This window comes from Panicum virgatum, chromosome 5N (genome assembly GCF_016808335.1).
Source record: "Panicum virgatum strain AP13 chromosome 5N, P.virgatum_v5, whole genome shotgun sequence".
Lineage (NCBI taxonomy): Eukaryota > Viridiplantae > Streptophyta > Magnoliopsida > Poales > Poaceae > Panicum > Panicum virgatum.
The window spans coordinates 54,893,070-54,907,836 of NC_053149.1; the positions used below are offsets into that span (position 1 = coordinate 54,893,070).

Sequence of the window (14,767 nt, forward strand, 5' to 3'; positions counted from 1 at the left end):
ACGGGCGGCCACGCGCGGCGAGGCGCGGGTGGCCGAGTGGGCGCGGGCGGCCGGCGCGCGGCGCCGGCCCTGCCTCGCTCCCTCCGGCGGCCGAGCCGCGGTGGGGCGGAGCAGAGAAGCGGCCACGATGGGGGCGGACCAGCAGCTACGACGGGGGCGGAGCAGCGGCCGCCGGGCGGTTCGGAGGAGCGCAGATGCACGAATCCTACGCGTGGGCAGACGTTCGCTACCTAACGTCCTTACTGTTCGGAGCGGAGGACGGAACCAGCGCTGGCTGGCTCCAGCCCAGCCAAATAAGCGCAGCCGAACAGGCTGGAAAAAGCCTCAAACCCTCGAGGGTTGTACATGTATACTCCCTCCTTCCCCGTTTATAAGGCATGGTGGAATATGACACGGTCTTCTAAACAACACTTTGACCATTTATTTATCATATATTATATCACTTTTGATTATAAGCTTATAATCATTGTAAACTATATTTGATTATGAATCCAATCATATGAAATTTGCATTATAAAAACAAAAATTTAATAGTCAAATTATTGGTCAAAAATGAGAAGGTTTGAATCTTGATATACGTGTATGCTTTATAAACGGGGAAGGAGGTAGTATTATCATAATAAAAGATGGTCCCAGCGTTCGTACCACTAAAAAATTTGGTGACACCTCTGTATCATCGCGTTTTTTCGTTTTGACGTCTATACCATTCCATCCACCATCCGTTAGGAATTAACAGATTTAGAGCTCTGACATGTGGGCCTAATCTAGTAAATTGACCATTTTGCATTCCCAATCTCCTCCCCGTCGCCCTGCATCTCCTTCTCCCCGTCGCTGTCAGACTCCTCCCTGATGTGCCCGATCTTCCCCTCCTCCCTGATGTGCCCGATCTTCCCGGCCTGCCCATCCTCACGAGCCGCCGCCGCCAGCACCATCCGTCACTCGCCCCCCTCGCGCACTCTCTTGCTCACCCCTCCCTCGCTCACCCTCGGACACCGGCCGCCGCGTGCCGTGGGGGCCGCGTCGGGGCCGCCGCGTGCCGGGGCGGGGCTGCGGCGAGGCCGCCGCACGGCTGGGGCGGGACCACGGCGAGGCAGGCAGATCGATGTGTCACCGGCCACCAAACCCGATGGCGCTCGTCGAGGCTAAGCATGCTGGCGTGTCCATCTCCAGCGCGGAGCTCGCGGACCCCCTGTTCGTCGTCGTCCTCGACAGCGTTGAGACGCCCATCCGCGGACCCCCTGTTCGTCGTCGTCCTCGACAGTGTCGAGATGCCCATCCGCCGTAGTGCAGGGCGCCACCGCGGACGAGTCACGGCCACGGGCGCTGGACGCCGCGATCCTGCAGCACGCCAAGCACAGCACCGCCGAGTTCCTCCGCTACGCGCGAGTCAGGGAGACAGAGGAAAAGAACCGTAAGGAAGAAGAAGATGACAAGTGGGACTCGCTCGTCATTGAGAGGAGAGAGTTTAAGCAATTTTAGCATCTAAGGGTATAATTGTCTTTTCGCAGCTCCATTACCCTCCGTTAGTACTCATTCCGTCCAAAATGGTACAGACGTCAAAATGAAAAAACGCGATGATATAAAGGTGTCACCAAACTTTTTAAGAGTACGAACGTTGGGGCCATCTTTTATAATAGTATAGATGTAAAACCGTACAGGCTACCTAGCCTCTTCCTCCTCTCCTTCGTCTGAAGAGTTGGAGCCTTGGAGTTGGAGGAACACGGAACGCCGTGGCCGGCTGGCGTGTCTCTCGACGGCCACGTGTGCTGATGTGGTCTGGCCAGTCAGCCACGGGTGCGTTGTGCGTCCTGAGTGTCTTGATGACTAGTCGTGCCAATAAAGCAGCTTTCCACGGCAAAAAAGCGCGAGCCAACCAGCGAAGATTCTGCGCCTGCGCTTCGGTGCACGCGCCGACGCCGTGGGAGTGGGAAAAGAGAAAGTCCGCCGCGTCCGCTCCCGTCAATCCGCTCGCTCATTCACTCGTCGCCGGCATCCAGCAACAGCAACCAAACCAAACCAACCCAGCCGCTCGGCTCGGTTCCATCGCCTCCTCTCTTCTTCTCCCCGCCTTCGCAATTGCAGCAACAGAGATTCAGAGGGAGAGACCCGGCGGTCGCGGCGGCGTTCCCTCTCTTCTTCTTCCTGTTTGTTCCCTCTGCTCATGGAAGGGCAGAGGAGGCCCCGCTTCTTCAAGGTCCTCGTCGGCGACTTCGCGCGCCGCATCGTGAGTAGTCCACTTTCCTCCTGCTGCTGCCGCGACCCTTTGCGTTCCCCTCTGTCTCTTTGTCTACGTTCGCGGCGGCCATGGTGATGGTCTGGTCTGGGGCTCTTGGCATTGTGCTGTCAGGGGGCGGCAGCGAGGCTCCGGGCCGTGTGCTTATGCAGAGTGCGGTATTTGGATGAATATAGAGGATGATGACTATCTCCATGTGCATGCGTACGGATTTTTGGTGATCTTCCTTCTAATAGATTCGGTTCAGGCATGCAGTCCAAGTGGAAGTCAGCTACGCACATTTCCTTGAAAAAAAACATCTATGCAAATAAAAAAGGCAACACGCATTAATGTTTTTTTCGCGAACGTGGCTGAGCACATATTTCATTAAGAGGAAAGCAATACGACCATTACAACCCTTAATAGGCAGAGGCTATTAAGGTGGAAATAGAGCACCACCAAGCAGATGGCAAGTTAATGTTGTTTACTGCGTGCATTGCAAGCAATCCTAAAATGAAAATGAAGCTTCAGTGGAACTTTTTATGTTGTTTAGTGTCATCTCAATGCACATATGTATGTACCCACTACAGCATTACAGCTTCATTAAATGCTAAATCCTCTGGCCAAATGGTCTGCAGTTCAGTCTATGACCAATGACCAGTCTTTGCCCTCATGACTTCATGAGTGCCATTCTCAGTCATGTACTCAAGAAGTGGAAATAGTCGAACAGTTCGTCCTGAGTAACCTTGCTTCTGCATGTAGGAGATACCTCGAGGCTTCCTCTGTCATATTCCAGAGGAGAGGCGCAGAACATCCGGTTCCACGGTGGCTTCGTCTGCTAATGTCGCACTTAAGAATGCTGAAGGGAAGACTTGGCCTGTTGGGCTAGACGAAATTGATGGTCGCATGTTTCTGACCACCGGATGGTCAAAGTTTGTGGAGGGCAATTGTTTACGGAAGGGTGAATTCCTTGTCATCGAATATGATGGGAACATGCATTTCGGGGTCTCGGTTTTTGGTGTGAATACTGTTGAGAAAGCAGTTTGGCCTTCAGGAAGTGGTGCCCAAGTTACTCGAAGTTTAGGAGAACAACCATGTGATATCTTCCCTTCTAGTAAGAAGGGATGCTGTGGTGACGAAATGACAGAGACAGTTAAGAGTCCCATGCATAGTCACGCACAGGTTGATATACTGGATCAATCTGATGTAGGAATGAAAATAGTATAGTCTTGAGGAAATAGTTAGATCAATTCACATGGTCATTTAGGTGTTTCATTTTGCTTACTCTCTAGTACAAATGGAATCTTTTTATTGACATGATGGTCTTAGATAAGTTTGTTTTGCAAGCTTAGTAAGTCTAAGTTACGTTTAGTATCTACATGAAATTGTTGATGGCTAGAGAATATTATTGCTCAGAAGAATGATTTGTTCACATAATTTTAGAATTTTTTTTCATCATACTCCATGTTTGTTTTTCATAAGGCGCAATTCGACCGATGACAAATATCAAGAAAGCTGTAAGATGGAGAAAGTTAAAAATGATCACTACAATACCTTGCATAACTGCTTAGGCAAGAAGATGGAATAAATTACGGAAGAAACAGAGAAACAAGTGTGGGATCTACCTGCATGCTTTTTTGATATCATAAATAGCCAAATATGCTTTATAGAATGAAACAAACTGATTACCTTTTTGGTTCATTAAGGAGCATGGATTTTAAAATTCTGATTAGTACCTTATTACATGTAATGATTTCTCCTTAACTGATAGTTTTGTATGTAACTCCTAGACAGTAACCACAGAACGAAGCACTCACGGGGATGAACATATTTCATCCCCGGACACAATTGGTTTCCTTGACCTACATGAAGTAGGTTGTTCCAAAGATGAGTTGGAGACATGCTTGTCACGGAAGGAGCCAATGGAGGATGATAAAGCTAAAGCAATTGCCGAAGCAATGAGAACTTTGCATGTTGACAAATTGGCAATTGAATTATTCTGTGCTACCCTCTGTTTGTATAAATGGAAAGTTGAGGTGGCTGCAGAAGATTTAAATATTTGTAGGGGCAAACTAAATATTCTGGAACAATCTATGAAGCAGAAACTTGTTTTGCTGTGTAAGTTTTCTCTATCATCTCATGTTCTTACATTTTTGCATCAGTAACATGGCTAATATCCTTTTCGTCTCCAGTTGACTTTATAAAGAGACAACTACAACGCTTCTTCCCTCCAGATGATGATTTTGAGAGAATCAAGAAGAACAATCTTGAGGGGCCTAACTTGTCTAATCAACCACTACAGAGTGACCTGACTGTGCCACCAGTGAAGCGAAGGCTTGTTGATGAAAGTGAACCTTGTGATTTGTCTCAGAAACAGAAGAGGAAAATAGTTAAGTTGCAGCGAGGCTCACCACAAACTCAAACACCTAGAAGATCACCACGATTGGTACACCTGAATAATACTTGCAACAGCACAAATAAAGTGTTGAAAAAAAGAGCTGAAGTGCGCAGACCACCAGCCGCAATAATTCAGGTCAAGCATAGGGAACATAAATCATGCTCGCTCCATAAGAAACCATATAATGCCTTAACAACAGCTCGTGAAGAAACAACAGGTGATTCTTTGGTTGCTCTTTGTTAGATCTTCCTTTCTAACGTCTTAAACTTAAGTTATATCAACTTTTCCCTTTCCAGGTTCCTTATATCAGGACCTCAGGAATCTGGATTCTCCACAGTATGAGGTTGGCTTAAGTAAAGTGCATGACCATGATCAAGGAGAAACTAGAAAAATGTTGGATCACAGCGATGATGGAAAGAACAGTAAAGAACAAATGGAAATAAATGCTGTGGAGATTTCTGGTTCATTCTTGAGTACAGGTTGCATAGAGTCACCACCAAACAACTCTGGGTTGACAGCATGTTCAAGAAAATGTGATCTATCATTTATATGGAAGCACCCACCACATGTCAATCCCCTTGAGAAAATTTTACTTGACATTCAAAGGGACAACTTTGTGAAAACCATTGCAAGCATCCAGGAAATAATCCGGGATGATCCTTCAGATGTGCTGAGTGCAGATGTAATTGAAGCCGCTGTGCGGATAGGAATTCTGAAATGTGATTTATCCCTTCAGGATAGGAATGCCCAAAAGATAGTGAATGCATTGTTGGAGTATTCTAAAAAGATTAAGGAGAAAAAAAATTTCAATATTGAGATGAGGAAAGAAGAGTTCTCTGCAAAGCTACAGGATCTCTTGAAGTGGCAGCTTAAAGAGCTAGAAACTGCATACACTTGCTTGGAATCAGATTACAAGAAAGCGGCAGCTGATTCTACCAATTTGTTCTCAACATTGGAAGAACACAGGAAAAAATTGCATGCCGTTAAGGATGGTATCAAGGACATGCAGCAGGATTTGATAATTGAGGATGAAATTCAAAATTTGGCACATAAAGTTGCTGAGCATGAGACTATATATCAGAAATCTATATTAGAAAAGGTAAGGGTTAAGATGGATCTGAAGAGCTATCAGCAGACTCTTGGTGATGTAAAAGAGCGGCTTGCCTCTACTGAACCTGGATCAGTTGATGTAGAGGCATTGGTTAAGATAGAGATGGATAATATGAGTAAGGAGATTCAGCTTTCCAAGGGAATTCTTCTAAACATCAACTTCAAGAAAGAGTAAAGAAGGTGCAGCGTCTGCTTACAATTATTTATTTTCTGCCTATGGTCTAGTCATGGTAAGTCCTCTCATGGAAAATTTTTCTTCCATTCTCTTGAAGCCCATATATGTTATCAGGAAGGAGATAAGAATGATGATTCGTGCAGCATAATGCTTGTTTTTCCTTGTCATACTTTTGGGCTGTATTAGCTAATTGTGATACATGTTATATATAATTATATTTGTTTATATTTTTGCCTATCTTAAACCGTCAGAAAGTTTAGAAGGCAAGTCAGATATACATTAACTGATTATGGAAGGAGTTACTTGAAAACTAGCTAAAGAGGGCTGATTCTATACTATAGTAACTTTAGCTATCATACCACTCACTGCAGGAGTTTCATTAGACATGGTAGTTTGCATTGCATACAGTCAGTTACTTCTGAAGAGTTGCGAGGTTGTAGAATGCCCCTTTCTTGTTCATGAGCTGCGGGTAAGAGCCACGCTCCACCACCTTACCCTCTCCCAGGAAAGCAATTGAGTCTACATTCTTGATTGTGTTTAGTCGATGTGCCACCACGATTGTGGTCCTCCCTGACATTATTCGATCCAGAGCTTCCTGCACCACTTGCTCTGACTGTGCATCAAGTGCGCTTGTTGCTTCATCAAGCAGTAGTATTGCTGGATTTCTGATTATTGCCCTTGCAATTGCAATTCTTTGCTTCTGTCCTCCTGAGAGTTGTATACCATGCTCTCCACAATCAGTATCATATCCATCCTTCAATGATCTGAAAAATAATAGGCTTTGAGTTCAGACAAAGGCATGTTGGGCAATATGTATAATATGTATTTGGAATAGAACATGTTTAAGACTTACGATATGAACTCATGTGCATTTGCAGCTTTTGCGGCCTCCACAATCTCCTCTTCATCTGCTTCTGGTTTACCGAAAGCAATGTTATCCCTGACACTACCTGAAAACATTGCTGGCTCCTGACTAACAAGAGCTGTAAATCCTCGAAACCAAAGAATATTCATCTCCCGCACATCCATGCCATCAATCCTTACAGATCCTCTATCAACATCGTAGAACCTTTGGATCAAACCTATAATAGTAGATTTACCACAACCACTTCTCCCAACCAGGCCAACACTTGTTCCTGCTTTCACATCCAAGCTAAAATCTTGTAGGATGAGGCATTCTGGTCTTGTTGGATATGAAAAGTCTACCTTTTTGAACTCTATTCTTCCTTGTATTTTCTTCTTCTGGTCTTCCTTTTCCACCTGCAAAGTAAATCTAATTATTCTGACTCATTGCTTATAGTCATATTATGCTTGCAAAGCTGCTGACTAAGATTTTGTATGATACTTAAGAAGCTAGTTATGAGTATGCTACCTGTGAATTTTGTGGAGAGATAGATTTCCTGTCTAGCACTTCAAATACTGAAGCAACTGCATTTGCTCCCTTTGCCAGGTCTGATGTCATGCTACCAGCATCAGCAATCAGCTTTCCTGTGCTCACCAGGACGAAAAAGGTTTTGAAAACATCACCCGCAGAGATCTCTCCAGACTGTGCCAGCTTCCCACCGTACCAGAAGTCCAATGCCCATGTTAAGAATGAGAGGCAAGGTGACAATCCTGTGGTGAGCCCTGCTACCCATGACTTCTTCCTTGCTCTCTTCAGTGGTTCCTCTTGTGCATGCTCAAAGAGCTGAAGAACCTTTGATGAACACCCAAAGGAGGTTACCATCCTGTGGTTGTAAACAGCTTCTATGGCAATCTGAGTACTTTGATGCTGAGCCTTGGCCAAGTCCCTTGAAACATTTGAGAGTACTATCTTTTTGGCATAGTAGCATATCATTGTAGATGGTTGTACAGCTATCATGACAAGAGCAAGCTTCCAAGCTACTATCAGGCCCATTGTCACCGCAATTATAATTCCAGAAGCTGTTTGAAGCAGTAAGGACATTCTGTCTGCAACAAGGGTTTTGACAAGAGAAGCTTCATTGCTTAGCCGAGAGCACAAAGAACCACTTGAATTTGTTTCTTCATCAAACCATGCTGCCTCAAAGGTTAAGATCTTTTCAAGTACTTGGACTCGGATGCGCCTAACAAGATGCTCCCCCATGTATGCAAAGTTGTAGTGTTGCAATAGATTTACAACAATGGATACCATAGACAATGAGCAGAAGATCAAGGCATACCGTCTGATGATTGCATTCATCTCATTGTGGTCCTGAACAAAGAATGCAGCAATCATTCCTCCAATGGTTATGGCATAGATGGGCTGCAAGGAACCATATACCAATGCAGACAGGCTGCCTATAACTGCTTGCCTCCATTCTGGTGCATTCATTGCAAGAAGCCTGGAGAAAGATGGTGCAGGTGGCGAAACATCAGAACTGATTTCCTTTAAGACAGCTGGTGTAAGTGGCATTGGACTTGCTCTGGACACACTGTGACGGCTGGTGCTGGTCCTGGCCACTGACGAAGCCCTAAACTGATCATTTTCTTGATCGATGTAACTCACCATCTTCTGTAATTTCACAAGTCTTGAGTATGGGCCCCCCTTGCTGATCAGTTCATCATGTGTACCAATTTCAGCTATTGTACCCCCATCAACTACAGCAATTTGATCAGCATTCTTCACGGTTGAAAGCTTATGAGCTACTACCTGGTTAGTGTTAATGATTATCAGCGCCACAGTGCCAAATAATTATCATTCTAAAAGACACAATGCCAAATAATTCAAGAAATTTTGATCCTAGGGTTATGAAGTATATGAGTGTAGTAAGTGACAATTTACCAGAGTTGTCCGTCCCATAGATGCTTGATCAAGCGCATGCTGCACCAACTTCTCTGATTCTGAATCAAGTGCACTCGTGGCTTCGTCAAGCAAAAGTATAGCAGGGTTCTTGATAATTGCCCTTGCAATGGCAATACGCTGCTTCTGGCCACCTGATAACAATGCTCCACGCTCGCCGATCTGCAAGGATGAAACATGAAGTATGAGAGGACATTTTGAGGTGGTCCACTGTTTCTTTTGTTTTGATGCACATACTGATAGTATACCTTAGTCTCGTATTCCTCAGGAAGCCCCCTTATGAAGTTGTGAGCATTTGCTGTCATGGCTGCTGCATAAACTTCATCCATGGTCGCATCCGGTTTGCCAAACAGGATGTTCTCTTTTATTGATGTACCAAACAATGCATGATCTTGGCTGACAAGCCCCATTTTGCTCCTGATCCACTTGAGTTGGAGTTCCTTAATGTTGAAACCGTCAATCTTGACAGTTCCTTCACTGGCATCATAAAAGCGCTGCACTAGCGCTATTGCGGTTGACTTGCCGCTGCCACTAGACCCGACCAGAGCAATGGTTTGCCCAGCAGGAATCTGGAGGTTGAAGTCTCTGAGGACTGTCATGTTTGGCCTTGACGGGTACACAAAACGGACAGATTCAAACTGAAGCTCTCCCCGGATTTGGTCCAAGACAAGGCCCTTCGGGTCCTCAGCGTTGATCTCGGGCACACGGTTTATCCGGTCGAGAATTCTGGTGGCAGCAACAGATGCCTCAGTGAAATGTTTCAGCTCAGGGAGTGCCATTCCAAGTGATCTGCAACATTCAGTAAGTTCGTTCAGTTAAGCTTCTTCTATTCTACAGGATGAAACGAAGCCATGAAGTCAGCACAGTACAGAAGATAGAAGAAACCTACAGGCCACCCAAGACGAAGGAAATCCCAGCAGCATATATCCTCCCACCACTTGCCTGATGGTGCGTCACCAACCTGCTGCCGTACCATGCGAGGAAGGCCCAGATGGCGAAAGAAAGGCCGGTGAATCCAACGGCGAGACCCTTGGCGATGCCCTGCTTTATCCCCAGCTCGATCGTCTTGTCAAGGATGGCCGTGTACTTCTGGATGATCCTCTTCTCGGCTGTGAATGAGTAGACGGTCTTGATCGACCCCAGCGCTTGCTCGACCAGGGAGTTCGCCTTGGCGTACTCGTGGCGCGACTGGCAGGAGAGGTAGAGAAGGTACTTGCCGTAGATCAGCCCCGGGATTATGAGAAGCAGGACCAGAGGAAAAGAGACCAGGGCCAGCCTCCAGCAGAAATAGGTGGCGAAGGCCAGTCCGGAGACGAACACAGTAGAGTGCATCAGAAATAGCGGGACCTGTTCCAAATTAAAGAAACAAAACTATCAGTTGTGCTGTTATTTCTCCTTGAATGTTGGGTTCTGATTTCTTGAGTTTTGCCCCAACTTTTTTGTGCCGTAGTTTGTTTTCTTAAGGTGCCTGGATTTTCGGTTCTAGTGTTTTGGTGGCCACCATGTTGATGCAACTCCTGTGCCAGTTTGCTGGTGCATCCAGCTCACATCAGAGCTAAAAGGTATGGGACCATGTTTTCGAACTCCAAAGTCCAAACCCTTGCTTAGCATCTTTCACAATTTTCAGGCTATCCTAACACAATTTCATCGTGTGATTTCTGCCATACATACAGTATGCATGTAAAATGTAAGCAGCACCTCATGTGCAACATGACATATGCTCTGTCGCGGTCCTGCCTGCCTTGCAGCAGTTCCGTGACAAAAACAAATCAAATCAACAGCGTTTTCACGGTTTGCCACAATGCTCCATGACGCGGCTTGCCTGATTCCAGGCAGATGTCGGTGTCCTTAGCATAGGCAGCAGCGCCAGTCATTCCTGGCTAAGGATGGCAACGGGTGGGGTTCGGTTCGGCTGGAGTGCCTGGGCACCCAAACCCGAAATCCGAACTTGAAACCCGAACCCGCCCCGAACTCCAATTCGGGTCAAAATTCATCCCCGAAACCGAAACCCGCGGATACCCGAAACCCGACGGATAATCCAAAACCCGTTTTTTTACAAGCAAGTGTTCCAGTGCCTGCGCGCGGGGGCGCAGGCGGCCTCAGCCCCTTCGCCATGCGGAGGCTGGGTGCGGCCGTGCGGGACAGGCGGCTCTGCTCCCGGCGGCGCCCGAGCTGCGCGCGAGGGCGGAGCCGGAGCCCGTGCGAGCAGGTAGCCCATAGCCGACGGCGGGAGCTGGCGGCACTAGCCACTAGTGCGAGCCGCAGGCAGGGCGGGCAGGCAGCACCAGTGCGAGCCGCCGGCACGGCAGCAGGGCGAGGCCGACCTTCACTCGGGGGCGGGGTGGGCGCGGGGCGCTGCGAACTCTGGGTCGAGGGTGCAGGCGTGCGGCGGCGGGCTGGTGGGGGGCGCGGGGGTGTTGGGTGCGGGCGTGCGGCGGCGGGCTGGTGGGGGGCACGGGGGTGCTAGGTGCAGCGGCGGGCTGGAGGGGGCGCGGGGGTGGAGGCAGCAGGAGGATGGGGCGCGAGGTGGTGAGGATAAGATTTCAGGTATATATTGCTAGGGTTGCTAGATGGGCCTTTACTGGGCTGAAGGTTTTGGGCCCCAATGGAGCTCCGCGGGTTAATTTTGGGATCCGCCCCAAACCCGAAGGATTTCGGGTACCCGAACCCGTAAACCCGTGGGTCTATATTAGAAACCGAACTTGAAACCCGCAAACCCGAAACCCGCGGATACCCGCCTCGAACCCGACCCGCTGCCATCCTGTTCCTGGCCAGACTATTGGATGATTTGGTTGGTCACTTGACCAGAGCGACAGGGACTAGTCCCGTCGCCATTCATTTTTTGGGTGTGTTTAGATGCCCCAAACCCCCCTCCAAACTTTCCATCACATCTCCATCACATCGAAACATTAAATATAGCAAATGACACATGCATGGAGTACTAAATATAGGTAAATAAAAAAACTAATTGCATAGTTTTGATGTACGTTGCGAGACGAATCTTTTGAGCATAGTTAGGTCATGGTAGGACAATATTTATCACAAACAAACGAAAAGTGATACAATGTGCTACAGTGTCCGATGCGACTTTTTCTCCCACTTTTCCTGGGATCTAAACACAGCCTTTTGGGTGTCCCTGACGACTGAAGGTTTTGAGAGTTTGTTTTTTACTGAATTCTGACGGTTGATGTGATGGAAATTGGGGAGGGGTTGGTGGCGCCAGGGGGCGCAGCGTGCTACCTTCTCGCTGAGGACCTCCTGGATGAGCGACGCGTCCTTGGAGATGCTGTTAATGATCTCCGAGGTGGTGGCCTCCTGCGAGTCGAAGAAGCCCACCTCCTGCCGCAGGATGGCCTGCAGGTACAGGTGCCGGATCCGCAGCACCTGCCGCTCGCTCGTCCGGCTCCAGCAGTACCCTTCTGCAGCTCGTTTGAAATGTAACAAGCTCACTAGAAATTCGCACAAAGTTTGATTTGATTCGTAGGAAATAAAGACTTTTATTCCAGTAGTAAGGTTGGTTCAATGAAGAAAAACCATCCCGCTTTCCAGTAGCTAGGGAACTGTCAGCAGTTCTTGTAAAGACATGTATAGCACAGAAGAAGTGTCTTCCTTTTGTTATCACACACGTGCAATCGATCGAGTAGGTAGCATGTATTTAGAAATGGAAACCAGAGACCCTGAAATGGAGTAACATGTGTACGGTGCCGAAAAATAATGGGAGCGACGAGCTGAAGTTAGTAAAGTTACCCATGAACGCCACCGCCAAGACGGCGAACGCCAGGTAGATGAAATTCAGGCACGACTGCAAAAAAGAAGGCCCGGAAAGGTATCAAACGATGAGCTCGAAGAGCACGGAACGGAAACTTGTTGCAAGTTCACAGGTAATGCACGGCCAGCACGACGACGAACCTTCTCCACCTCGTGCATGAAATCCACGGTCGCGGCGGCGGCGGCGCCGCCGCCGCCGCGACCGTACCCGAGCGCGTTCATCACGTCGCTGGCGAAGATGAGCAGCAGGTTGGTGGAGCAGCCGTCGCCGATGGCCCCCAGCGTGCCCAGGGCCATAAGCACGACGTCCACCCGGTCCGCAAACCGGAACATGCCGCGGATGCTCATCGGCCGCTGCCCGCCACCGCCGCCGACGCCGCCGCCGGTGCCCGACGGGGCACTCGTCTTCATGGTCTCCCGCCTCGACCACCGACCTCTCTGTTGCAAGCTAGAGCTGGAGCTTGGCGATCGATCGAGGAGATGGTCGGCCGCCGGCGCAACGCTTAGCCTGTGGGCGAGCCAGCTGCTACCACGGCCCGTGTCTTGTTGTGCTCTGCCACCAAGGGGTTTATATATAGCTGCGACGAGCTGAGTGTGCACACCAACACGCGCGTGTGTTTTTAAGTAATGGTCTTGTCCCCTTTATTATTTGGGGTTGCATGATGAGGAATCATGCATACATCACATTGCAGCAGTGCAATGAGTTGGAACGCAGCATGTGTGCAGGAGAGAAAGTTGGATGCAACTTACATGCCCATTGGGATCTCACATTGTTATCTTTTTTTCCTTTTGAAAAACATATGATAGATAAATTGCAGATGATGTTGGATCCCTGGTGATGTGGTGGTTGTGTGCCAGTTTAATATTGCAAGTGCTTTTTCCTTTCCGTTTGATTTACCGTGCCGGCTATACTTGCCTGATCTTGAATCATGCAAATAATAGCCTTTTCAGGCTAACTGGGCACGTATATTTATACTATCACAGTACTATATGTGGTTTGGTCTCTGATAAGTAAACTAATGCAGCAAAAACAGAGAACCACTTCTTTTCCATATATTATTAGTCAAGTGAAATTGTTTCTTGGCTGGTGGTAAAGTTAACAAAGACAGTTAAAGGAGGGTATCCTTTGAACCCTACTTAACACTTGTTATTAGTAGCGCTACGTTACTGTCCCAGGTTTGAATTATCTACTTACCAGTTAGGCATACGGCTAGCAGTAAGACTTGCAAGCTGCGCACCCACTAGGCATGAAAGATGGAAAAAGGCGATCCGGTATATGATGTGTGCTTCACCCAATAGGATGATGATGAGCCTTGTCATTTGCAGATTATTGCAGCGTAATGATGCTGCCGAGATCTACTAGGATATTCGTAAGAGAGCCTGGCACGCAAAAGCTACCGCCAGGATCCTACTAATGGAACCGCTTTGCCTTCACCTGACAAAAATTACTTTAGACAATCACAATTTGCATCTTTAACCAACCCACTGACCGGTCACTAGCTTGTCTGATAGCATTAGTTCATAATCATATACTAGCTCCAAGTTTCAACACATGAGATATGTACGTCGAAAGCAACCACTGGCTAGCTCCTTTCGTCCCTTCAGCTAGGACACCAGCAGCTAGTGTTTATTTTAGCATTTTTGGACGGAGCTGGATTTTTTTTTTGATCGAAAGACATTAGATTACACTAGATTCAGTGAAGTGGTACACACTAGGCAACTCGGTCGGTAATATTAAAACCCATCCATCGCAGCCTACTTTGTTTCACCGTTTTGCCCGCTCGGATTCAGCATTTTAAATGTACAGGTTGTTGCACTGTTCTTGCTCACATGCTTTGAGAATCTTAGTGAAGATCCAACACATTTTATATGTCTAGAATAAACCCACTTCGTTCTGCAGCATTTTTTTAGGAGGTCCTAGGACGGGGAGGTCTTGGGAACTGGGATGCATATGCTACAGTACTGAAGAACACCGTGCAGTGCTCAGTGTGAAACACGGTGTATGCATGCATTATTGGTCGATGCATGACCAAGTCAGTAGCCGTGTATTGCACTACTACATAGGCCCTGTTTGTTTTCTTCTAGCATTTCCTAGAACACGCAAGCCGAGAAATTTTTTTTGCATGCATGAAGTACTAAATGAAGTTTATTTGCAAAACTTTTTCAGGAATGGGTGTAACTTTTCGCGACAAGTCTAATGACAGTAATTAATCGATGATTGGCTACAGTGATGCTACAGTAACCATCCTCTAATTACGCGGTCAAAAGCCTCATTAGATTCTTCAGGGTTTCTAGCGCAGGGAT

The 14,767-nt window shown here is 47.4% G+C and overlaps 2 protein-coding genes across 2 annotated transcripts; one reads left to right on the forward strand and one right to left on the reverse strand.

The window, feature by feature from the left end:
• The first annotated feature begins 1,681 nt into the window (after window positions 1–1,681).
• Window positions 1,682–7,723, forward strand: LOC120671940 (B3 domain-containing protein Os03g0120900-like). Its single transcript, XM_039952208.1, has 6 exons — window positions 1,682–2,224; window positions 2,975–3,394; window positions 4,003–4,330; window positions 4,405–4,827; window positions 4,907–5,950; window positions 7,346–7,723. The coding sequence occupies exons 1-5, from the start codon at window positions 2,162–2,164 to the stop codon at window positions 5,893–5,895; spliced, it is 2,223 nt and encodes a 740-aa protein (XP_039808142.1). The 5' UTR covers window positions 1,682–2,161; the 3' UTR covers window positions 5,896–5,950; window positions 7,346–7,723.
• LOC120671939 (putative ABC transporter B family member 8) lies at window positions 6,030–13,053 on the reverse strand. Its single transcript, XM_039952207.1, has 9 exons — window positions 12,605–13,053; window positions 12,443–12,497; window positions 11,936–12,114; window positions 9,585–10,042; window positions 8,944–9,484; window positions 8,678–8,857; window positions 7,268–8,545; window positions 6,749–7,155; window positions 6,030–6,659 (listed from the first exon to the last, which is right to left on the reverse strand). The coding sequence occupies exons 1-9, from the start codon at window positions 12,872–12,874 to the stop codon at window positions 6,308–6,310; spliced, it is 3,720 nt and encodes a 1,239-aa protein (XP_039808141.1). The 5' UTR covers window positions 12,875–13,053; the 3' UTR covers window positions 6,030–6,307.
• Window positions 13,054–14,767: the final 1,714 nt, after the last annotated feature.